General features: G+C 42.6%; 1 protein-coding gene across 6 annotated transcripts in view; it reads left to right on the forward strand.

Moving 5' to 3' along the window:
* Positions 1-25,055, forward strand: part of LOC110504116 (histone deacetylase 4) — a 254,688-nt gene that overhangs the window by 186,164 nt on the left and 43,469 nt on the right. For 3 of the 6 annotated variants that reach the window (XM_090229569.1, XM_090229567.1, XM_036974162.2), the window contains 5 exons: positions 13,380-13,508; positions 13,681-13,793; positions 14,310-14,426; positions 15,137-15,314; positions 15,589-15,785. In XM_090229569.1, the coding sequence (XP_090085695.1) occupies positions 13,380-13,508; positions 13,681-13,793; positions 14,310-14,426; positions 15,137-15,314; positions 15,589-15,785 (734 nt within the window). The remainder of the gene's footprint in view (positions 1-13,379; positions 13,509-13,680; positions 13,794-14,309; positions 14,427-15,136; positions 15,315-15,588; positions 15,786-25,055) is intronic. The other 3 variants (XM_090229570.1, XM_090229568.1, XM_036974170.2) reach the window with 1 other exon arrangement.

Genomic DNA, 25,055 nt, shown 5'->3' on the forward strand with positions numbered 1-25,055 from the left:
AGTTTGGGATATTTGAAACTATTTATGGTTTTGATTCCGAGTTGGTTGAATCAGATCTTGCAAGTTGCACATTTACCTAATGCATTCAGATGGCTTTTATTCAATTTTTTTGTATTGTATTTGCAGCCCGCTTGTTTTCAGTTTGATGCAAGCAATCACACCGAAAACAGTCTGGCGTCGTGTTCTTTCGTTCACCGTTGATTTGAATAGGAATAGACAAAGCACCGAAAGAGGTCTCCTTTATGTACACCCACTGAGAATCATGGAAATTAGCGTAGCATTAGCATCTCCATGTTCATCAATTAGACCATCTTCATGGTAGTGAAGCTCATTCAGGCCTCAAACCATACACCTCATCACATGCCCATTCACAATGTGAAGTAGAGCCTCTTCAGTTTCCTGGATTATCTCTGTTTGACTCACTCGATTGTGTCTGTAGTAGTATGAAGACTGGACCCTCTCGGTCCCTGGAGCAATGTTATTTTCCTAAATGTTTGTGGAGAAACTGAAGTGTATTTTTGTGTGTGGATATTTTAAGGCCACGTTTCCTTGCTGTATCAATGTGAACGTTTCATTAGCACTGAAGAAATGAGAAACCACAACGAGAATCTACCTTTTGAGCCCAGTATAGTTTAAATTCACAGATGGATATATTGTCTGTTATTTTCTGTGCCTCTGAGGTTCATTCCCATAGATGCACATTTCTCAGAATCTTGTCGATGAGTTCCAGTCCTTTTAATAAATCCAAAATGGAATGCACCTTCCTAAATGTATTCAGTAACCTGCACAGGGCTGTCATTCTTCAAATCTGCTGGAAATATGATTGATGTGTTTTGTATTATCGAACCTGTAAGTTAATTTTTTGCTGTTGTACTTTTACCCTTTTTCATCATATCCAATTGGTAGTTACACTCTTGTCCCATCGTTGCGACTCCCCTACGGACTCGGGAGAAGCAAAGGTCGAGAGCCATGCATCCGAAACACAACCCTGCCAAGTCGCACTGCTTTTTGACACACTGTTCGCTTAACCCGGAAGTCAGCCGCACCAATGTGTCGGAGGAAACATCATCCAGCTGGCGACCGAAGTCAGCTTGCAGCCACCCGTCCGACCACAAGTAGTCGCTAGAGCGCGAAGGGACAAGGAAATCCCGGCTGACCAAACCCTCGCCCTAACCAGGACAACGCTGGGCTAATTGTGCGCCGCCTCATTGGTCTCTCGGTCACCGCCTGGTATCGAAACCAGGGATGTAGTGACACCTCAAACATTGAGATGCAGTGCCTTAGACCACTGCGCCACTTGGGAGGTGAGAACCTGTAACTTCTGAGTCTATCTAAAATATTTACTTTTATAGGCCTTTAATCAGAATTTCAATGTACAGTCAATGGAGAAGTATTGAGCAGGAGCTTAGCATTTTGATACGGTTTAATTTGTTTACTGTCAATTGTCTCTAGCAGCGATTTCATCTCCTCACTTTTCTGTGTTTCATTCAAGCAAAGTGCACAGAATGTTTGGGGGTGAATGCATCAGTAGCCAATACGGCGAAGTGTCAATACTAGCTAGCAAGACTTCCCCTCACTCAATTGCAGAAATAAAGGGAACAAGAAGAAGTGCCAGAGAGGATGGGAAAGGGAGGGAGAGGGTTAGGGTTAGGAATTGAGGAGAGAGAGAGAGAGACACAGAGAGAGAGAGAGAGAGAGAGAGAGAATAAGACAGAGGCGAGAATTAAAAAGAGAGGTGAGAGAGAGAGAGGGGGAGCGTAAAAACAAATGTACTGGAGTCAGCAGACAGTGCAGTTGGGCCCCTGCAGTGGGTTGTTTGGCGTGGCCACACTAACACCCTTCAAAGTCACCGCGTCCCTGGTGAACCCCAACAGGCTCCTCCAGTCAGACAGGCCATAAGCCCCTGGTTCTGCCTGCATCAACACTTTACCCCCCGCCATATCTCCTCTGAGCGTGAGAGAACAGAGAAAACCCTGGCACGGGCACAAACCTCCATCTACCCACTCCACCCACCCATCCATCCCCGACTCAGCCCTGTCTCCACTCCTGGCTACCAGCCACGTCCTTTGGCTCAGGCCCTTTGGGTATGCTTGAGCCACTCGGCCACACTGCAAATAAAGCTCAGCACTGAAGGCCCAGTGGCAAATTTTACGCCTCTCTTATTTTATGTCTCTTTCCATGCAACTTTAGTGAGTGTATTATTTCTTCAGCAGTGTTGCAGTGTTTTATTAGTGTGACATGCATTTTATGTGGTGGCTGTTCTAGACTGATTTTTACTAAAGCGTGACAGGAGAGATGTGAAAGCTAATGCAGCATTTGTAGACGAGTGTGTTGATGCCTCTGTAGCTTAATCCACATTCACCAGTCTTCACTTACAAAGCAACTAGTGCGTAAAGGTTCCAATGTACAGTTGAAGTCGGAAGTTTACATACACTTAGGTTGGAGTCACTTCTTAGAGCTAGGGTCTATTTTCCTGAATTTTCGCCTGACTGATGTAACCAAAGTAAATTGCTTGTTACTCAGGCCCAGAAGCCAGGATATGCATATAATTGCATTGGGTAGAAAACACTTTGACGTTTCTATATATGTTAAAATAATGTCTGAGACTACAACACAATTGATATGGCAGGTAAAATTACAAAGAAAAACAACTGGAATTTTATTTTTTTGAGGTCACAGGCTCTTGTAATGGAAAGATTTGGGCCCTATGTAATTCCAGCTCCCAGATTGCAATTCATATGGTTTCCAGTAGAAACCTGTCAACAGTCTTTGTTCATTGTTTCAGGCTTGTTTCTTCAAAAATGAGCAAGAATTTGAAGTTTTTGTAGGAAGAGTCCCGGTACAATATCAGTCTGTTCGTGCCCCACGAAGAGGATGCGCGCTTACTAATTTTACTTTTCTATTGAACATACTTCTTTCCATATGAAATATTATAGTTTATTTACATTTTAGGATACCTGAGGATTAAATAGAATGGAGTTTGACTTGTTTGAACAAAGTTTAGCGGTAGCTTTTTGGACTCCTTTGTCTGCATGCATGCATGAGTGGATTACTGAAATCGATGGCGCCAACTAAATAGACTTTTTGGGATGTAAAGAAGGATTTTATTTAACAAAACGACCATTCATGTTGTAGCTGGGACCCTCGGGATTGCAAACAGAGGAACATTTTCAAAAGCAAGTGATTTATTTAATCGCTATTTGTGATTTTACAAAGCCTGTGGGTGGTTGAAAAATATGTTGTTGTGAGGCGCCGTCCTCAAACAATCGCATGGTATGCTTTCGCTGTAATGCCTATTGTAAATCAGACAATGGAGTTCGATTAACAAGAATTTAAGCTTTTAAATGATATTGTATGTTCATGAATGTTTAATATTACAATTATTTATTTGAATTGCGCGCCCTCCAATTTCACAGGATGTTGTCGACAGCCTATCCCTAAGAATTAAAACTTGTTTTTCAACCACTCCACAAATTTCTTGTTAACAAACTATAGTTTTGGCAAGTCGGTTAGGACATGTACTTTGTGCATGACACAAGTAATTTTTCCATCAATTGTTTACAGACAGATACACCTAATTGACTGTGCCATTAAACAGCTTGGAACATTCCAGCAAATTATGTCATGGCTTTAGAAGCTTCTGATAGGCTAATTGACCTCATTTGTGTCAGTGTCAGTGGTGTATAGGTGAGGACGTAGTCAAGCGCAGGAAACAGTACTGAGTAAAAATAATGTACTTTACTCTGGAAAAATAAACAGTACAAAATATCCACGTGGGGAAATACAATCCCAAACACACAAGACTAACACATAACAGGAACAATCACGCACAACACATAACGGGAACCAGGGGGTTAAATAGGGAAATAATAATAACTAAATGGGAACCAGGTGTGTACACTCAAGCATAACAAATGGAAAAGAGAAACATGGATTGGTGGCAGCTAGAAAGCCGGTGAAGACGAGCGCCGAACACCGCCCGAACAAGGAGAGGCACCAACTTCGGGCGGAAGTCGTGACAACTTGAGTCAATTGGAGGTGTACCTGTTGATGTATTTCAAGGCCTACCTTCAAACTCAGTACCTCTTCGCTTATATCATGGGAAAATCTAATGAAATCAGCCAAGACCTCAGAAAAAAATTGTAAATCAAGTCAAATCAAAGTTTATTTGTCACATGCGCCGAATACAACAGGTGTAGCCCTTGCAGTGAAATGCTTACTTACAGGTTCAAACCAATATTGCAAAAAAGGTATTAGGTGAACAATAGGTAGGTAAAGCAATAAAACAACAGTAAAAGACATGCTATATACTGTAGCGAGGCTATAAAAGTAGCGAGGCTACATACAAAAAATGGTTAGTCATGCTGATTGAGGTAGTATGTTCATGTAGATATGGTTAAAGTGACTATGCATATATGATGAACAGAGAGTAGCAGTACAATAAAAAAAAGCCATACTACAGTTTGCTGCACATGGGGACAAAGATCGTACCTTTTGGAGAAATGTCCTCTGGTCTGATGAAACAAAAATAGAACTGTTTGGCAATAATGACCATCGTTCTGTTTGGAGGAAAACAGGGCTTGCAAGCCGAAGAAAACCATCCCAACCGTGAAGCACGGGGGTGACAGTATCATGTTGTGGGGGTGCTTTGCTGCAAGAGGGCCTGGTGCACTTCACAAAATAGATGGCATCATGAGGCAGGCAAATTATGTGGATATATTGAAGCAACCTCTCAAGACATCAGTCAAGGAAGTTACAGCTTGGTCCCTTCCAAAGGGACAATGACCCCAAGCATACTTCCAAAGTTGTGGCAAAATGGCTTAAGGACAACAAAGTCAAGGTATTGTAGTGGCCATCACAAAGCCCTGACCTCAATCCCATAGAAAATTTGTGGGCAGAACTGAAAAGGTGTGTGCGAGCAAGGAGGCCTACAAACCTGACTCAGTTACACCAGCTCTGTCAGGAGGAATGGACCAAAATTCACCCAACTTATTGTGGGAAGCTTGTGGAAGGCTACCTGCAACGTTTGACCCTAGTTAAACAATTTAAAGGCTAATTGAGTGTATGTTAACTTCTGACCCACTGGGAATGTGATGGGAAAAAAATAATTTCACATTCTTAAAATTAAGTGGTGATCCTAACTGACCTAAGACATGGAATTTTTACTAGGATTAAATGTCATTCATTGTGAAAAACTGAGTTTAAATGTATTTGGCTAATGTGTATGTAAACTTCCAACTGTACCTTCTTTAATAAGACATCTTGAATCCCCCTCCTCCACCTTCTCACGAAATCCTGTAATACAGTATCTGCCAAAAAAAAACACAAGTAAACACTTGTATCCATCTGTGGCCAGTTTACTTCAAGACAGCTTTGTGGATACATGTAGTCTGCACCACCTTATTGTCAACTACTTCAGACTATTGTTCGCTTGGTCAGCCATATCGGGAGAGTCAGGCTAATTTTCACTGGATTGGATTATAATTTGTCCGGGGAATTGCATCTTTGAATGTGTTCCCGTACACTCCTGCTGCTAATGCATGGCGTTCACGACCGGGCCGCCCCTGATCCTGTTAACAAAAGACTTTTGGACAAGTGCCCTCCGCCGCTCTTTTTTTTAATAATGATAATCAAGTTTAATAAGTTCAACCACAAGTTCAGCCCCTCAGCCCCTCAAATTGAAAGTGCACTTTCAAGAAGTGCTTATTCATTATATAACCCTACACACTCAAAGTCCTTTTGCTCTTCCCAAATGGGCCAGATCTATTCTCTGGCTGCATCTCGTTCTAAGTGCATTAAGACAGGTACATTTTAAACTCTTCTCCCTGTTTTTCATATTCAAGGATACACAGCGTTGAAGGGGGAAAGGGCAGGAAAACAAACAACAAACTTTCCCTGAACCAAATATCCACTGACTGCTATTATGAGTATGTGTTAAGTATATGTTGTTCTCCAAATCACGTAAAAATTGTATCTGATCATTTATGCATATGTTATTGGATGGTGCCCTCATTGATCATGTCCCCGCGTATAACTATCTAGGTATCTGGATTGCCGAATAGCTATCTTTCAAAAAGCATGTTGATGAGTTAGTTAAGAAATGAATAATACAAATGGTGTTCTTTTAGGAATAGGTCATGCCTTTCATTAGATAGCAGAAAACAAATCATTCAGTCGACTTTCATACCGGTTATAAACTATGGCAATATTGTCTATATGAATGCAGCTGCGACTTTATTGAAGCTATTGGACACAGTTTATCATAGCGCGCTATGCTTTAATACTGGCTTTAGGTTTGGTACACATCACTGCATTCTGTATCAGAAAGTAAGCATTGCCCTCTTTGAAGTCAAGTAGATCGATGCATTGCAACTTCCGCCGTACCTTACTTTATTTTTTATCTTAGATAGATATCCGATCCGGTCTCCACAGAGTTAGGTAAATCTGCTTTTAGTTTTTTTTTTTGCACCTTAATTGTGGATTGATCTCCAAGGCTCTCTAAAGTTGGATGAGTTGGTTCCACCAGGAAATTTGTGTTTTTCTTTTCGTGCATTGATGTGAATATTGATGTGTATTGACGTGTATACAGGGCACATCTGTGATAGAGACCTTGGTCTCAGCATGACTCTCTTAAATAAAGGTTAAATAAAGCATTTGAATAAAATGAAGCCGAGAGAGTCCCATGGGCCTTGCCCGACTTGACACAGACGTGGCATTGAGTCCTACGCTAATGAACGTAGCGTGCCTTCTCTTGCCGGACCCATTTCACACAAGGTCACGGGCCAAGTCAAAGGGTCAACTGGTTTGGTCTGGATTAATTGAAGTAAAGGGAGAGAGAGGAAGGATATGCCTAGTGGGTGCTGCTGGGAATAAATCTGTCAGTGTCTAGGGGTGAAAGACAAGAGAAATAGGCTAGTGAGTGGCAAGGCCTCAAACATTTTTCGATACCCCTACCCGATGTAGAACAAAACACAATCATGTTTTTTTCATATTTCTAATGCCTCCCATTTATGAAATGGATGGTTGTGTAAAAATCTGTTACTGCAAAAGTGGTTAAATTAAAAGATTGGGACACCCGACCCTAAACTAAAAAAGTGCAGAATGATGCCTGGCTGGAGGTGGATGGGCCACATAAACTCATGTAACCCAATATTGCATAAATGTGGAATACATGTAGTCAGTTGTCTTCCATACGTACACAAATAAACAGCATTAGGATATCTTAATGCACCTTGGAAATATAGACCTGTAAACACAGAGATACAATAGGTGGAAATATCAACTATGAATATTTATGATGAATGTGAGATTTACTTTCTGGTAGCTGATTAATAGACAACTTTCCAAGTAAAAATAGCTCTTATTCAGTGCTGTATGGTCCTGTCTGTCAAAAAATACATACAGTTCCACATATTTTGATGTTGTGGCTATTGCAATCGGCTCTAAGGAAAACAAGTGGGCTCAGACATCGAAATGAAATGTTTAGGAGACCACGGTTCCTTCAAAGATGTATATTTAGCCCCTGCTCTTGTAATTTAGTCAGGGGGCCACCACAGATTATCTTTTGGGCCGTCCTGGATTTTGCCTCAAATCCAATATGGCGCCCAAATCCAACATGACTGCCATAATACCATTTGATGGAGTTCAAATCACATGTATTTTTCTTCCAAAAGGTTTCTGCAGCTGTCCCCATAGGAGCACCATTTTTTTGGTTCCAGGTAGAACCATTTTGGGTTCCATGTAGAACCCTCTGTGGAAAGTGTTCTACCTGGAACCAAAAAAAGGTTCTTCAAAGGGTTCTCCTATGGGTACAGCCAAATAACCCTTTCAGGTTCTAGACAGCAGCTTTTTTCCAAGAGTGTAGATGATAGGTATTTTTTTCAGTACTGTGTTCAACACTCATGGCCATAAAGGCTGTTTTGTTTAAATACATGTTATTCTGAATCCAATATGGCCAACCTAATTACACTCAAACACCTTCACCTCCATATAAATTGCCCTGGTTTATTTTGTATTGTGTTATTTTGTCTTGCCTCTGTTGTGTTCCAGTAAAAATCAGCCGTTTCCAGCTACAATAGTCATTTACAACATTAACAATGTCTACACTGTATTTCTGATCAATTTGATGTTATTTTAATGGACAAAAAATTTGCTTTTCTTTCAAAAACATGGACATTTCTATGTAACCCCAAACATTTGAATGGTACTGTATTTATTTTTTAAATATCAAAAAGTAACACAAAAAAATTACATAACAATAACGAGGCTATATACAGGGGGTACCGGTACAGAGTCAATGTGCGGGAGTACAGGTTAGTCGAGGTAATTTGTAAAGTGACTATGCATACATAATAAACAGCAAGTATCAGCAGTGTAAAAACAGAGTGGGTGGGGGGTCGTCAGTGTAAATAGTCCGGGTGGCCATTTGATTAATTGTTCAGCTTGGTTTGGTTGTAGAAGCTGTTAAGGAGCCGTTGGATCCTAGACTTGCCGTGAAGTAGCAGAGAGAACAGTCTATGACTAGCGTGCCTGGAGTCTTTGACCGTTTTTAGGGCCTTCCTCAGACGCCACCTGGTATAGAGGTCCTGGATGGCCAGTGATATACTGGGCAGTACATACTTCCCTCTGCCATGCGGTCAGAGGCCAAGCAGTTGCCATCACTACCTGCCAAATCAGGTAGGGTAAATTCAACCAGTCAGGATGCTCTCGATGGTGCAGCGGTATAACTTTTTGAGGATCTGAGGACCCATGCTAAGTCTTTTCAGTCTCCTGAGGGGGAATAGGCTTTGTCGTGCCCTCTTCACGACTGTATTGGTGTGTTTGGACCATGATAGTTTGTTAGTGGTGTGGACACCAAGGAACTTGAAGTTCTCAACCTGCTCCACTACAACCCCGTCGATGAGAATGAGGGCGTGCTCGGTCCTCTTTTTCCTGTAGTCCACAGTCATCTCCTTTGTCTTGATCACGTTGAGGGAGAGGTTGTTGTCCTGGTACCACATGGCCAGGTCTCTGACCTCCTCCCTATAGGCTGTCTCATCGTTGTCGGTGATCAGACCTACCACTGTTGTGTCATCGGCAAACTAGATGATGGTTTTGGAGTCGTGCTTGGCCATGCAGTCATGAGTGAACAGGGAGTACAAGGGGGGACTGAGCGCGCACCCCTGAGGGGCCCCTGTGTTGAGGATTAGCGCAGCGGATGTGTTGTTACCTACCCTCAGGACATGGGGGCGTCATGCCAGGAAGTCCAGGATCCAGTTGCAATAGATGTGCAATAGATTATGGTCATTATGTGCTAAACTATGTTGAATATTGGCCTGTTGGAAAATAAACTCCCTACTACATCGCCCAGTTCAGGCTGAATTTGATTTACACTACACGGTCAAAAGTTTTAGAACACCTACTCATTCAAAATATATTTTTATTTATTTAACACTTTTTTGGTTACTACATGATTTCATTTGTGTTATTTCATCATTTTGATGTCTTCACTATTATTCTACAATGTAGAAAATAGTAAAAATTAAGAAAACCCCTTGAACTAAAACTTTTGACTGGTACTGTATCTCGAGAGAACCTGTGCAAAGTGCATATTGAACTCACAGAAAAAAAACTACAAAACTAAATGGAATTCAAATAATTGAACTGATGTCAGTAAATTTGTTGTTTAAAAAAATCTAAAATAACACATTTCAGTTAATCACTCTAATCACTTTCCAGACAATGTTGTGTGAGTGTAATTATGACACACTTATTGGATTCCTAACATAGTTGAATTACACTAAAATAGTATTGAGTACAGTACACAAATCTGAAAGATGTCTTACAAATAAAACATGTACTGTATATACAGATAAATTACCTACTTTTTAATGGTGTTGTGACAACCATATTGGATTTTGGACATCATAATGGTTTTAGAGTCAAGACTATGGGGGCCCCCTTATGTAATTGCAAGAGGCTGAACTTATAACATCCACAGAAGAACCTTTAACTGAAAATAAATTACAGTTTTCACTGTCTCATTCCACTTATTTTCCTAAAAGCTGATTATAATACAATACCTAAAATATAATAAAGACATGTATAGCTGTATGTACTTTTGTCATGCCGGACCATACAAATTTGACTTGGAAAGTTGTCTTTTAAAGAGATTCTCCAAGAATGGCCTTCTTCAGCGAGGTGATCAAGAAGCCGATGATCACTCTGCCAGAGCTCCAGAGTTCCTCTGTGGAGATGGGAGAACTTTCCAGAAAGACAACCATCTCTGCAGCACTCCACCAATCTGGCCTTTATGGTAGAGGGGTCAGACGGAAGCCACTCCTCATTAAAAGGCACTTGACAGCCCGCTTGGAGTTTGCCAAAGAGGCACCTAAAGACTCTTAGATCATTAGAAACAAGATGCTCTGGTCTGATGAAACCAAGATTGAACTCTTTGGCATGAATGCCAAGCATCACATCTGGAGGAAACCTGGCACCATCCCCATGGTGAAGCATGGTGATGGGAGCATCATGCTGTGGGGCATGTTTTTCAGCGGCAGGGACTGGGAGACTAGTTAGGATCGAGGGAAAGATGAACAGAGCAAAGTACGGAGAGATCCTTGATCAAAACCTGCTCCAGAGTGCTTAGGACCTCAGACTGGGGCAAAGGTTCACTTTCCAACAAGACAACGATCCTAAGAACCCCCAAGACAACGCAGGTGTGGCTTTGGGACAAGTCTCTGAATGTCCTTGAGGTGCCAATCCAGAGCTCGGTCTTGAACCCGATCAAACATCTCTGGAGAGACCTGAAAATAGCTGTGCAGCGACACTCCCCATCCAACCTGACAGAGCTTAAGAGGATCTGCAAAGAAGAATGGTAAAAAACTCCCCAAATACAGGTGTGCCAAGCTAATCGAGGCTGTAATCGCTGCCAAAGGTGCTTCAACAAAGTACTGAGTAAAGGGTCTGAATACTTATTTAAATGTGATATTTCAGTTTAAAACGTTTTATACATTTGCAAAAATGTCTAAAACCCTGTTTTTGCTTTGTGATTGTGGGGTATTGTGTGTAGATTGATAAGGGTAAAAAAGCATTTAAATCAGTTTTAGGGGTCTGATTACTTTCCTAATGTACTGTGTATGTCAAAAATAAAGCTTACGTTCATCATACATTTTGTGGTAGAGATATTCCACCTTTTGTAGCTCTGTGTTTACAGGTCTATATTTCCAAGATGCATTAAGATATCCTAATGTTTTTTGTTTGTGTATGTAGGGCAGATAACTGACTACTTGTATTCCACATTTGTGCAATATCAGAGCTTGCAAAATTGGTTATAGAACCATCTATTTTATAAATGGGATATATTAGAGATGCGAAAAACATGGTTGTGTTTTGTTCTACCGCGAGTAGGGATATCTCCAAAACTAAAGCTCTTTTTGAGGATTGGCCACTAAATGAAATCAAATCAAAGTTTATTTGTCACGTGCGCTGAATACAACAGGTTACAAGTTACAGGTTACAAGTTACAGGTTACCTTACAGTGAAATGCTTGCTTACAGGCTCTAAACAATAGTGCAGGTATTTGGTGAACAATAGGTAAGTGAAGACATTTTTAAAAAACAACAGTGAAAAGACAGGCTATATACAGTAGCGAGGCTACATACAGACACCGGTTAGTCAGGCTGGTTGAGGTAGTACGTACATTTAGATATGGTTAAAGTGACTATGCATATAGTTTGGCGGATGGTTTGGCGGATGGTGGGACACAATGCAGATAGCCCGGTTAGCCAATGCGTGGGGGCACTGGTTGGTCGGCATAAATTGAGGTAGTATGTACATGAATGTATAGTTAAAGTGACTCTGCATAAATGATAAACAGAGAGTAGCAGCAGCATTAAAAGAGGGGTTGGGGAGGTGGGGGCACACAATGCAAATAGTCCGGGGAGCCATTTGATTACCTGTTCAGGAGTCTTATGGCTTGGGGTAGAAACTGTTGAGAAGCCTTTTTGTCCTAGACTTGGCACTCCGGTACCGCTTGCCATGCAGTAGTAGAGAGAACAGTCCATGACTGGTGTGGCTGGGGTCTTTGACAATTTTTAGGGCCTTCCTCTGACACCGCCTGGTGTAGAGGTCGTGGATGGCAGGCAGCTTAGCCCCAGTGAAGTACTGGCCCGTACGCACTACCCTCTGTAGTGCCTTGCGGTCAGAGGCTGAGCAATTGCCGTACCAGGCAGTGATACAACCAGTCAGGATGCTCTCGATGTTGCAGCTGTAGAACCTTTTGAGGTTCTCAGGACCCATGCCAAATCTTTTTAGTTTCCTGAGGGGGAATAGGCTTTGTCGTGCCCTCTTCACGACTGTAAGATAGAGAGATGATAGGATCTCCCAGATTGGCGCTTGACAAGGGCCGTGCTCCGCTCCCCTGATCATTGTGTATGCAGCAATTACAGTCGCCTCTTCGACACTCCCGCTATTGTTCTCTATCCCCCTATCCGTCTGTCCACACACAGAAAGTAGAAATGACCAAGAACGAACCCCGAGAAGTCCACCAAAAAAACCACACACACACTTGTTTAATTGCGAGCATTTGACAACAAGAGCTATTCATTAGCTGGGCATTGAGACGGGCTTGATGAAGCGTGGGGGTCGGCGACAGCTGCCAAGACTGGAAACTCGTTACCCCTACTGCTGCTCGTCCTTGTCACATGTTTGGAGCTCATCTCGTCAAGTCTCTTCTCATCTGCTCCATCGGTCTTTCCAGAAGTAGCTTGTTTATGGAGTAGCTTGTTAGCTTAACTAACTGCCCTGAACCGGCTTACCCTTCTTATGTACCATGTACAATGCTTCATTTCCGGTGCTAGTTTCATTCTAGGCTCCACAGCACAGTGTGTTGTTGGGGACTATTGACTGTGTACTAATGTTGGCTACTACGTACACTGTAAAACGCTCTCCATTAAAGTGCTCTTCTCTGAGAGTTTCAGAGTAGGGTGATGTCACCTCAGATCTGTACAGCACAGGTCAGCTGAAGTCGGGCCGGGGGGAGGCGGTTTGCTGGGGTCTGGAGTTTTTTTTCTTGTTTCCAGACAGTTTCAGACGGCAGGAGAGAAGAGTGAGAGCGGAGTGACAGACATGATGTGCAGTAGAGAGCGAATGCGCTCGTCTTTGCCAGTGTTGTCTCCATAACTATATTCATTCATGGTTTGCGGAAGTATTTGATTTGATTCAAATGAATCCCATTTTTACAGCGCCCTGCTTGTCATCTCAAGTATGCCCTCAATAGCAATGCCAACAAAAATGCCTTCCTAAGAACTGCGTAATCTTCCCTCCGATTTCTGTCATTTGTGCTGTGTACGTTCTGCTTTATAGTTGTGTTTTGATGGACCCCCGCTTCCTCTCTCTAGCCTCTGAGCCCAACTTGAAGCTCCGGTCCAGGCTAAAACAGAAGGTAACGGAGCGCAGAAGTAGCCCACTTCTACGCAGGAAGGACGGTCCAATTACCACCGCCAAGAAGCGCTCTCTGGACATGGCTGGTAAGCTTCTGCCAGCCCAAGTGGAACACGTGCAAACTTGCGCGGCCCTTGCGTCTATGACTTCAGTACTTTTCTGTAGGTTGAAATCAATAGGTTTCCAACCTGGTACATTGATCAGTATGCATGTTGTGTGGTAGCCTCATGTCTTGTGTTTTATGTATTTTTTTTGTAGAATCGGCCTGCAACAGCGCTCCTGGCTCGGGCCCCAGTTCGCCCAACAACAGCTCCAGTAACATCACCAATGAGAATGGCATCGCTGGCTCCATGTCCAGTAGTTCAGTAGAGGTAAGCACTAAGCAGCCACTCGAGCATTTAACCCACATTAAGCTGTTAGCTTACTGTGACCATGCAGAAACCAGGAGCTTCTGATATACTGTACTGTTTTCTTTTCAATCTGCTCTGATGTTGACTGTTCCCAGTCACATTGCTGAGGGCTGTTTGCTTAATATGGCCCAAGCCAAACAGTATGTTTACGTCCCACCTGTTAGTTGTTGGCTCACACTGTCAGGCGTGTGCGTGTGTGACTGTTTGTGTGTGTAAGTATGTGCACATGAGTGTGTAAATGCAAGTGTCTCTGTGCATAGGGTATGTGCATCTCTGTATCCTTGTGAGTATCTAAGGCTCTGAGCGTTTGTGTCTCTGTAAGCAACATGTGCTCCAGATGGCCAGTGTAGACAGGAGGCCACAGGGGTCCGGGGGAATGACCAGACAGGGCTGTTTATTTTTGCAGAGGGGCCTATTTGTCTGGCCTGTGTCTGTGTTTCAGTGTCTCTTTCTGACTTTGTGCTCCTCTGTTTGCAGGCCTCCCCGGCCCACAGGCTGGCTGGCCGAGAGGGCCCCTTGAGCCAGCTGTCTCTGTACACATCGCCCTCGCTGCCTAACATCACCCTGGGCCTGCCAGCCACCGGCCCTTCCAGCGTTAGTTCATACACTTTTCTCTCGTTCTTTTAGTTTTTACTTTCGTTCTTTCTTTCCGTTCGTTAGTATCTTTCTAACCTGACATTTCACTTTCTCCCTTTCTCTCTAGCCCACTTTCCCCCCCCCCCCCACACTCTCCACCGCCTGCCCCCAATTTCTTATTTTCTCCATCTAACTTGCTATTTCTCCCCATCGTTTCTCTCACTCACTCTCTCTTTCCTTCTCTCGCTCTCTCTCCTTTCTTTCTCCTCTCCTCCGTCACTTTGAGGGCTTGCTTGCGCACATGGCCCTTTCAGAGTGGAAGAGTCTACATAGAGGAGGCCCTGTCTAGACCTAGTCCATCTGTCATATGTGGCTTTTCAGCCTCACTCCATTTCAGAAAGGCCCCGTTGAGAGACAATGACCAGCAGTCAGTGACGCATGTACTACCCCCCATCTCACTCTCTCTCACTCTCTCTCACTCTATATCCGTTTCCAACTCTTCCAAGTCAGTTCAGGCAGAAGGTTATTAGTTCACTGTAGTTCACTTATATATTTTGCCCTGTAATGATTTAGAGGGAAATTACACTACAGTTAGATGTTTATTGGTTTGCATTAGGGGCAACTTTTCTCCTATCTCTCACACTCTCTCTCTGTGTCTCTCTCTTTCTCTCTCTCTGTGTCTCTGTCTCTCCCTCTATTTGTCCCTTCGGATGACGTCGGGCCAGCAGGAAGGTGACAGGCTTTCAATGCACGATAGGCTGCAGCAGGGCTTCCCCATAACCACTCCCTTCATCCCAGGGGCCCACATGCCCTCCTACCTGACCGACGGGGGCTCTGCACACAACCCCCTCCTCCAGCACATGGTCCTCCTGGAGCAGTCCCAGAACCCTCTAGGTCTGTCCTGCTGTAAGCATATCCACTCCGTCTCAGGCACATAATCTCCAAAACCTGGTTTTAAAAGGACCACCTTGCGTGATGGTATCAGTGGCGGCTGGTGAAAGGAGGACAGGCTCATAGCAATTTCTGGAATGTTAATTAATGTGGTTGACATTTCCATTCCAGCCAGTACAATGAGCCTGTCCCCCAGGTTTAAAGTGACAGCAGTCTCCACTGGTTGAGTACCCAATGTTACTTGTGGATCATCCTATTCGTGTTGTGTCTTTGTTTTCATGTGTTTCAGGCCTGGGCGGAATGCCCCTGCAATCGTCCTCCATCCACAAGCTGCGTGGGCAGCACCGTCCCCTAGGGAGGACCCAGTCGGCCCCTCTGCCCCAGAACGCCCAGGCCCTGCAGCAGCTGGTGGTCCAGCAGCAGCACCAGCAGTTCCTGGAGAAACACAAGCAGCAGTTCCAGCAGCAGCAACTCCACATCAACAAGGTGTGTGTGCATGCATCCTTTGTTCTTTTATGTGTGTGTGTGTGTGTGTGTGTGTGTGTGTGTGTGTGTGTGTGTGTGTGTGTGTGTGTATATGTCTGCTGCGTTATGAAGCACAAGCAACAGGCCCAGCAGCAACACAACAACTGTACATCGGCAAAGTATTGCCTGTCCTGTGTGCATGTTATGGAGGAAGCCGCGTCCTTCTATGGTCGACAGGAAAGAGCTCAGTGTGTGTGTATTTATGTGTGTGTGTGTGTGTGTGTGTGGTGATTAGGGAAGATGGCGAATCATAAGAATCATAAGGTCAGAGCAGGTTGGGGGTGTAGAGATAATTATTGCTATTTTTTCTCCCTCTTGAATTTCTCTTGTATTGTGACATTCCTGAGGATTATATGGTGGGTCTAATCCTGGATGCTGATGGATTAAAACTGCGTTCCAGCCGGTGTCTCTTCCACAAGTTACCTCTGGCTAAGGCTATGACATTGTAATACCATCCCACTGCGTAATCTACTGTCTCATCAGCCCAACCAGGCAATTTAGAAACTTGATCTCCACTGTGAAAAGCATCTAGACATTTCCCCTTTCTTTTAGACTACCACTTGGTTTTCAACAGCATAGATTTGTATAAACCTTGCTGTCTCTCTCTCCGACGTTTGCAACATCGTTTCAATATTGAAATCCGATCTCCACTGTCCCATTGAGGATTAGCGTGTCACGATGAGACTGCTTTTCTCAAAGAGTTGAAATCATGAGTCAGCATAATTTTTATGGATATATACAGTATACAAAGAAATGTCAATAGAAAAAGAGGTGAAACAAAATGAAATGCAGCTAGTTTGCTGTCTTTCCAGCTTCCGTTTGAAGTGGTTGTGTTAGCTGTGTAGTTGGCTAGTAGCTCCTCTGAACAGTGTCCTGGCGAGGGAGAAAATTCCAGACTGTGTTAGACGTAGTGATAATGCCTCGAATCCTGTGTTTGGAGGATATATTGGCACGGTTTTCTGGCTCTCTTGACAGTACACAGTTGAAGTCGGGAAGTTTACATACACTTAGGTTGGAGTCATTAAAGCTTGTTTTTCAACCACTCCACACATTTCTTGTTAACAAACTATAGTTTTGGCAAGTCAGTTAGGACATCTGCTTTGTGCATGACACGAGTCATTTTTCCAACAATTGTTTACAGACAGATTATTTGACTTATAATTCACTGTATCACAATTCCAGCGGGTCAGAAGATTACATACACTGAGTTGACTGTGCCTTTAAACAGCTTGGAAAATTCCAGAAAATAATGCCATGACTTTAGAAGCTTCTAATTGGCATAATTTGAGTCAATTGGAGGAGTACCTGTGGATGTATTTCAAGGCCTACCTTCAAACTCAGTGCCTCTTTGCTTGACATCATGGGAAAATCTAAAGAAATCAGCCAAGACCTCAGGAAAATAATTGTAGACCTCTACAAGTCTGGTTCATCCTTGGGAGCAATTTCCAAATGCCTGAAGGTACCACGTTCATCTGTACAAACAATAGTACGCAAGTATAAAAACCATGGGACCATGCAGCCATCATACCGCTCAGGAAGGAGACGCATTCTGTCTCCTAGAGATGAACATACTTTGGTAAGAAAAGTGCAAATCAATCCCAGAACAACAGCGAAGGACCTTGTGAAGATGCTGGAGGAAACAGGTACAAAAGTATCTATATCCACAGTGAAACGAGTCCTATATCGACATAACCTGAAAGGCCGCTCAGCAAGGAAGAAGCCACTGCTCCAAAACCTCCATAAAAAAGCCAGACTACGGTTTGCAACTGCACTGGGGGTCAAAGATCGTACTTTTATGGAGGAATGCCTCTGGTCTGATGAAACAAAAATACAAATGTTTGACCATCATTATGTTTTGAGGAAAAAGGGGGAGGCTTGCAAGCCGAAGAACACCATCCCAACCGTGAAGCACGGGGGTGGCAGCATCATGTTGTGTGGGTGATTTGCTCCAGGAGGGACTAGTGTACTTCACAAAATAGATGGCATCATGAGGTAGGAAAATTATGTGGATATATTGAAGCAACATCTCAAGACATCAGTCAGGAAGTTAAAGCTTGGTCGCAAATAGGTCTTCCAAATGGACAATGACCCCAAGCATACTTCCAAAGTTTTGGCAAAATGGCTTAAGGACAATAAAGTCAAGGTATTAGAGTGGCCATCACAAAGCCCTGTCCTTAATCCTTAATAGAAAATGTGTGGGCAGAACTGAAAAGGCGTGTGCGAGCAAGGAGGCCAACAGCCTGACTCTGTCAGGAGGAATGGGCCAAAATTCACCCAACTTATTGTGGGAAGCTTGTGGAAGTCTACGTTTGACCCATGTTAAAACACTTTAAAGGCAATGCTACAAAATACTAATTGAGTGTATATAAACTTCTGATCCCCTAGGAATGTGTTGAAAATAAAAGCTGAAATAAATCATTCTCTCTACTATTATTCTGATATTTCACATTCTTAAAATATAGTGGTGATCCTAACTGACCTAAGACAGGCAATGTTTACTCGGATTAAATGTCAGGAATTGTGAAAAACTGAGTTTAAATGTATTTGGCTAAGGTGTAAGTAAACTTCCAACTTCAACTGTATCCTCCAAACACCGGCTTCGGGGAGAAATATCACATAATTACCCCTTAAGGCAGGTACTCCCATACTGGGGTACGCGCAATGCCATGCCGTCAGGGGTACGCCAAATAAAAATGTGATTCACACATAAAAATAAATGCAAATCTTCACATTCTCAAACAGTACATTTATATTTTCCAACGGGGCTATACATTTGGGTGATGTTTTTTCTTTCCTGAGTAGCCTCGTTTCACTGCCAAAATTGCGCAATTGAACCTTCCAGTTTTCAGCGAAATAACAACGCATTGTCAAATACAAGTAGGCTCGTCAAGTAATTAACATCCAATCACCTTAACCGTTACTCTCTCGTGGGAAACCTTCACTCTTGCGCAGACATTTAGAAACTAAACATGACAATTTGAAAAATAAGCCATGGGAGTTTTTTGAGCGGGAATAAACCTGACTTTCGAGTAGTAAGACAATTATAAAAGCAACAGATACCATTAATAAGACTGAGCTAAATGTCTCTTATATGTTGAGCTACCGAGTGGCTAGGACAGGCAAGCTCCATATTATTTTGGAGGACTTAATTCTTCCTGCTGCCGCGGATATGGCTGGGACAATGCTGGGGGAAAAGGCCCCAAAAAAACTATACAGACTTCATCAAACAACACTGTTTCACGACGCATCAGTGATATGGCAGGAGATGTTTAGAAACAATTATTGCTTCGCATACAAGCCAGAATTATATGCATTACAGCTGGATGAGTCAACAGACGTGGCAGGCCTGGCGCATGTCCATTACGTTTATGCGGGGTCAATTAAGGAAGACATCCTCTTCTGCAAACCACTGGAAACCAGGACAACAAGATAGGATATTTTGTGAAGTACTGGACAACTTGTGACATCAAATGGACTTTGGTGGTCAAGATGTGTTGGTATCTGTACTGATTGCGCAAAAGCCAGGGAGACATATTGGAGTGGTAATGTGTGTGCAAGCAGTTGCTCCCGACGCCACTTGGGTACACTGCAGCATCCACCGCGAGGCTCTTACTGCCAAGGGAATGCCTGACAGCTTGAAAGACATTTTGAACACTACAGTGAAAATGGTTAACTTTGTTAAAGCAACGCCCCTGAACTTTTCTGTATTTTCTGCATTATGCAATGATATGAGAAGCGACCATGTAACGCTTTTACAACATACAGAAGTGCGCTGGTTATCAAGGGGCAAAGTATTGACACATTGTTTTGAATTTAGAGACGAGCTTAAAGTTTTCTCTACAGACCATCATTTTCCCTTGTCCTTCTTTTTGCGTGATGATGAGTTTCTTACACGACTGGCCTATCTGGGTGATGTTTTCTCCCCGTCTGAATGACCTGAATCTAGGATTGCAGGGACTCTCCGCAGCTATATTCAATGTGCGGGACAAAATTGAGGCTATAATTAAGAAGTTGGAGCTCTTTTCTGTCTACATAAAACAATGACCACGCACAGGTCTTTCTGTCATTGTATGTTTTTTTTTGTTTTTTTTGTGCCAATGTACTCAAGCTTACGGACAATGTCAAATGTGATATAGCAAAGCACCTGAGTGAGTACTTTCCCGAAATGGACGACACAAACAACTGGATTCGTTATCCCTTTCATGCCCTGCCTCCAGTCCACTTACCGATATCTGAACAAGAGAGCCTCATCCAAATTGTAACGGTTCTGTGAAAATTTAATTTAATCAGAAGCCACTGCCAGATTTCTGGATAGGGCTGCGCTCAGAGTTTCTTGCCTTGGCATATCGCGCTGTTAAGACACTGATGCCCTTTGCAACCATGTTACCTACGTGAGAGTGGATTCTTGGCACTCACTAGCATGAAAACTAAATGCAGGCACAGACTGTGTGTGGAAAATTCTTTAAGACTGAGTCTCGCTCCAATACAATACAACATTGCAGAGTTATGTGCATCCTCAAATCAAATCAAATCAAATCAAATCGAATTTTATTTGTCACATACACATGGTTAGCAGATGTTAATGCGAGTGTAGCGAAATGCTTGTGCTTCTAGTTCCGACAATGCAGTAATAACAAGTAATCTAACTAACAATTCCAAAACTACTGTCTTGTACACAGTGTAAGGGGATAAAGAATATGTACATAAGGATATATGAATGAGTGATGGTACAGAGCAGCATAGGCAAGATACAGTAGATGGTATCGGGTACAGTATGTACAAATGGGATGAGTATGTAAACAAAGTGGCATAGTATAGTATAAAGTGGCTAGTGATACATGTATTACATAAGGATACCGTCGATGATATAGAGTACAGTATATACGTATGCATATGAGATGAATAATGTAGGGTAAGTAACAGGGTAAGTAACATTTATATAATTTATATAATGAATATAATATCCTTTCAAGCACACCCTTCTCATTAACCTGTGGTGAGTTATTCACAATATTTGATGAGCAAATAAGGTATTATATGTAAGATGGCTAAATAAAGAGCAAAATGATTATATTATTATTTGTGTCCTGGTCCTATAAGAGCTCTTTGTCACTTCCCACGAGCCGTGTTGTGACAAAAACTCACAGTCATTCTTATGTTTAATAAATGTATCGTGTAGTGTGTGTGGCAGGCTTACAAAGATTGCAAAAAAAACGACATTTGAGAGTGCGCTGACCCTGGCGCTAGAGTGAGTGTGAAGCTGGAGGCTGAATGTTCGAAGGGGTACGGGACTATACACATTTTGGGAACCACCGCTCTACGGGAATCTGTTGTTTTCCACTAATTTTAACCTCAGAATGTACCTCAGAGTTCTCGGTGGTCATCCATTAAGAATATGGATAATATGGCGTAGTTTACTTCTCAATGGTTTGGCATTAGATATGTTGTTTGACAAGCAATGGGAGGTGGCAGGATCGGTGTTAGTACGATGCGGCTAAATCAACCCAGTCATATGTTGGGGCTGCTGACTCTCAGGATATATTGATTGTTTGCTGGTGATCCATAAGTGGTCACTTGTCACTTTACTAGTGAATCAGCTGTCTCCGTGACATCAATACTTCCATCGTGCTGCTGTTAGATTGTAATCTACTGTCAAAAAAAGTGATGTATTTGATGGAACCTTGGTTTTTGCTTCATGTTTTGGATGAGAGGTACTAAAAAGCTGCAATGCTTGAAACATGTATAGTTGGATATTAACAGTGTTGAGGAGTTGTTTTTTTTAAACTACCAGTTTATTAAGTATTAAAGGAACTACAGTAGGCTTCAACTTCAAAGCAATCTCATCCTTCATGTGGCTGGCTCAAATCTCAAAAGTGTGTTTCCCGCTTTAACACTAGAAAAGCTGGGCCTTAAGGGACAACCACTGAGAGCCGATGAGCAGTCATTTTGACTGCAACATTCTAACAGTCTAATAAATACGTTTCATAATATGCTATTGGAAAAAAATATCCTTTGTTTTTAATTATGAAGTTCTTGGGTAACATTAGAAATACAAATATATGTATATATATAATAACTCCATTTTATATTTAGTCTCGATATAATTTAAGTTTAGTTTCGAAGGCCAGTCATCAGCCTGTGAATGAGGGGCAGGGCTTGAAAATGACATGTCCTCTTAAAACCGCTTGTGACACGTTCTGTTTGTGATAATGAGATTCTAACAACACACTTGTGTTAAACATAGTTATTTAGGAAAAGTCAAGGATGGGGGTGGGAGTGTCTTTAAAAATGGCAGAGATATTTAAATGTTAAATTAAAAATGATAGCCTCAGCGCTTCTAGTGTTAAAAGAGTTATTGAAAGGGCGGGGGGGGGGGGGGAGTGTAAAAAGAGAGGCTTGTGTTTGGAGAAGAGGGACTGGGGATGAGGCAAGAGACCAGGGCTCTGACGTCAATGGACCGGGTCCCCTGGCGTCGTGCCAATAGGGCCCTGTGTGTGCGTCTGCCAGCCATGGTGACTACGACCAGGGACACTGGAAATGGGAGGTGGGTGGGGGGTGTTGTTATTTCCCTTGCCATCCCCGTGGCGACCGAGCCTGATGGACCCAGCTGGCCTGGCACAGCATCGTCTGCCACAGTCTTGATTACACTCTCTCTCTCTCTCTCTCTCTCGCTCTCTCTCTTTGCTTCTTTGTTTCTTTCTTTCTCTCTCTCTCTCTCTCTCTCTCTCTCTCTCTCTCTCTCTCTCTCTGCCTACTTCTTTCGCTGTCTCTCTTTTTCTCTCTGCATACAGGTATATCTGTCTCTTTCTGTTTGTCTTTTTCATTCTCCCTCTCTCACTCTCTCTATTTCTGTGTCTCATTTTCTTCTGTCTTCTCTTTTCAATCTTTCTCACTTTCTCTGGGCTGCCTACTCTTTCTCTCTCTATATCTGATTTATCTAATGTCTACCTTACCCAACGTCCCACTTTCATTCCCGCTCACTCTCCACTTTGAAGTTCTGTCTTGGTCCCCCTCTCCCTCACTTGATTTTGAACAGAAGTACCCTCTTTATCCTTCTGTTTATGGAGGTTATTCTACTATTCTCTCTCTCTCTTTCTCTCTCTCTCTCGCTCTCGCTCTCGCTCTCGCTCTCGCTCTCGCTCTCGCTCTCTCTCTCTCTCTCTCTCGCTCGCTCGCTCTCTCTCGCTCTCTCTCTCTCTCTCAATGGGGCTTTATTGGCATGGAAACAGTGTTAACATTGTCAAAGCAAGTGAAATAAACAATCACAAATTAGCAGATTTAATTTACTTTGGTGTTTGTGCTCCACTAGTCTCCAAAATCCGCTGGTTGCTCTTTTCTAATCGCAACAGGTCCCAAACTTTGCTGCAATGATAGCAAACTGCGGTATTTCACCTAACACATATGGGAGTTTACTGTCCCCCTAATATTGGCTAATGGCTACTTCCCATGCTGTTGCAGGAAGGTCCATTTTTGATTTTATGGATATACACTACTGTTCAAAAGTTTGGGGTCACTTAGAAATGTCCTTGTTTTTGAAAGAAAAGCCACTTTTTTGTCCATTAAAATAACATCAAATTGATCAGAAATACAGTGTAGACATTGTTAATGTTGGAAATTACTATTGTAGCTGGAAACGGCTGATTTTTGGGGGAATATTTACGTAGGCGGACAGAGGCCCATTATCAGCAACCATCACTCCTGTGTTCCAATGGCACATTGTGTTAGCTAATCCAAGTTTATAATTTTAAAAAGGCTAGTTGATCATTAGAAAACCCTTTTGCAATTATGTTATCACAGCTGAAAACTGTTGTCCTGATTAAAGAAGCAATAAAACTGGCCTTTTTAGACTAGTTGAGTATCTGGAGCATCAGCATTTGTCTGTTCGATTACAGGCTCAAAATGGCCAGAAACAAAGAACTGTCTTCTGAAACTCGTCAATCTATTCTTGTTCTGAGAAATGAAGGCCATTCCATGCGAGAAATTGCCAACAAACTGAAGATCTCATCGAACTCTATGTACTCTACTCTATGTACTCTACACCATAATTTGCAAATAAATTCATAAAAAATCCTACAATGTTATTTTCTGGATTTTTTTTCTCATTTTGTCTGTCATAGTTGAAGTGTACCTATGATGAAAATTACAGGCCTCTCTCATATTTTTAAGTGGGAGAACTTGCACAATTGGTGGCTGACTAAATACTTTTTTTGCCCCACTGTATATATATATATATATATATATGTATTTAGTGCCTTCGGAACGTATTCAGACCCCTTGATTTTTTTCCACATTTTGTTACATTACGCCCTTATTCTACAATGGATTACATTTTTAAAAAATCCTCAGCAATCTACACACAATACCCCATAATGACAAAGTGAAAACAGGTTTTTAGCATTTTTGCAAATAAAAATAAATAACAGGTACCTTATTTACATAAGTATTCAGACCCTTTTCTACGAGACTCGAAATTGAGCTCAGGTACATCCTGTTTCCATTGATCATCCTTGAGATGTTTCTACAACTTTATTAGAGTCCACCTGTGATAAATTCAATTGATTGGACATGAATTGGAAGGCACACACCTGTCTATATAAGGTCCCAGAGTTGACAGTGCATGTCAGAGCAAAAACCAGGCCGAAGGTCGAAGGAATTGTTCGTAGAGCTCTGAGACAGAATTGTGTCGAGGCACAGATCTAGTGAAGGGTACCAAAACATTTCTGCAGCATTGAATGTCCCCAAGAACACAGTGGCCTCCTTCATTCTTAAATGGAAGAAGTTTGAAACCACCGGGACCCTTCCTAGACCCGATGGTCACTCCGACAGAGCTCTAGAGTTACTCTGTGGAGATGGGAGAACCTTCCAAAAGGACAACCATCTCCGCTGCACTCCACCAATCAAACTTTTATGTTAGAGTGGCCACTCCTCAGCAAAAAGGCACATGACAGCCCGCTTGGAGTTTGCCAATAGGCACCTAAAGACTCTCAGACCATGAGAAACAAGATTCTCTGGTCTGATGAAACCAAAATTGAACTATTTGGCCTGAATGCCAAGAGTCACGTCTGGAGGAAACCTGGCACCATCTCTACAGTGAAGCATGGTGGTGGCAGCATCATGCTGTGGGGATGTTTTTCAGCGGCAGAGGCTGGGAGTCAGGATCGAGGCAAAGATGAATGGAGCAAAGTACAGAGAGATCCTTGATGAAAAGCTGCTCCAGAGCACTCAGGACCT

The sequence above is a fragment of the Oncorhynchus mykiss genome, chromosome 3 (genome assembly GCF_057628025.1).
Source record: "Oncorhynchus mykiss isolate SJ-2025 chromosome 3, ASM5762802v1, whole genome shotgun sequence".
Classification (NCBI taxonomy): Eukaryota; Metazoa; Chordata; class Actinopteri; order Salmoniformes; family Salmonidae; genus Oncorhynchus; species Oncorhynchus mykiss.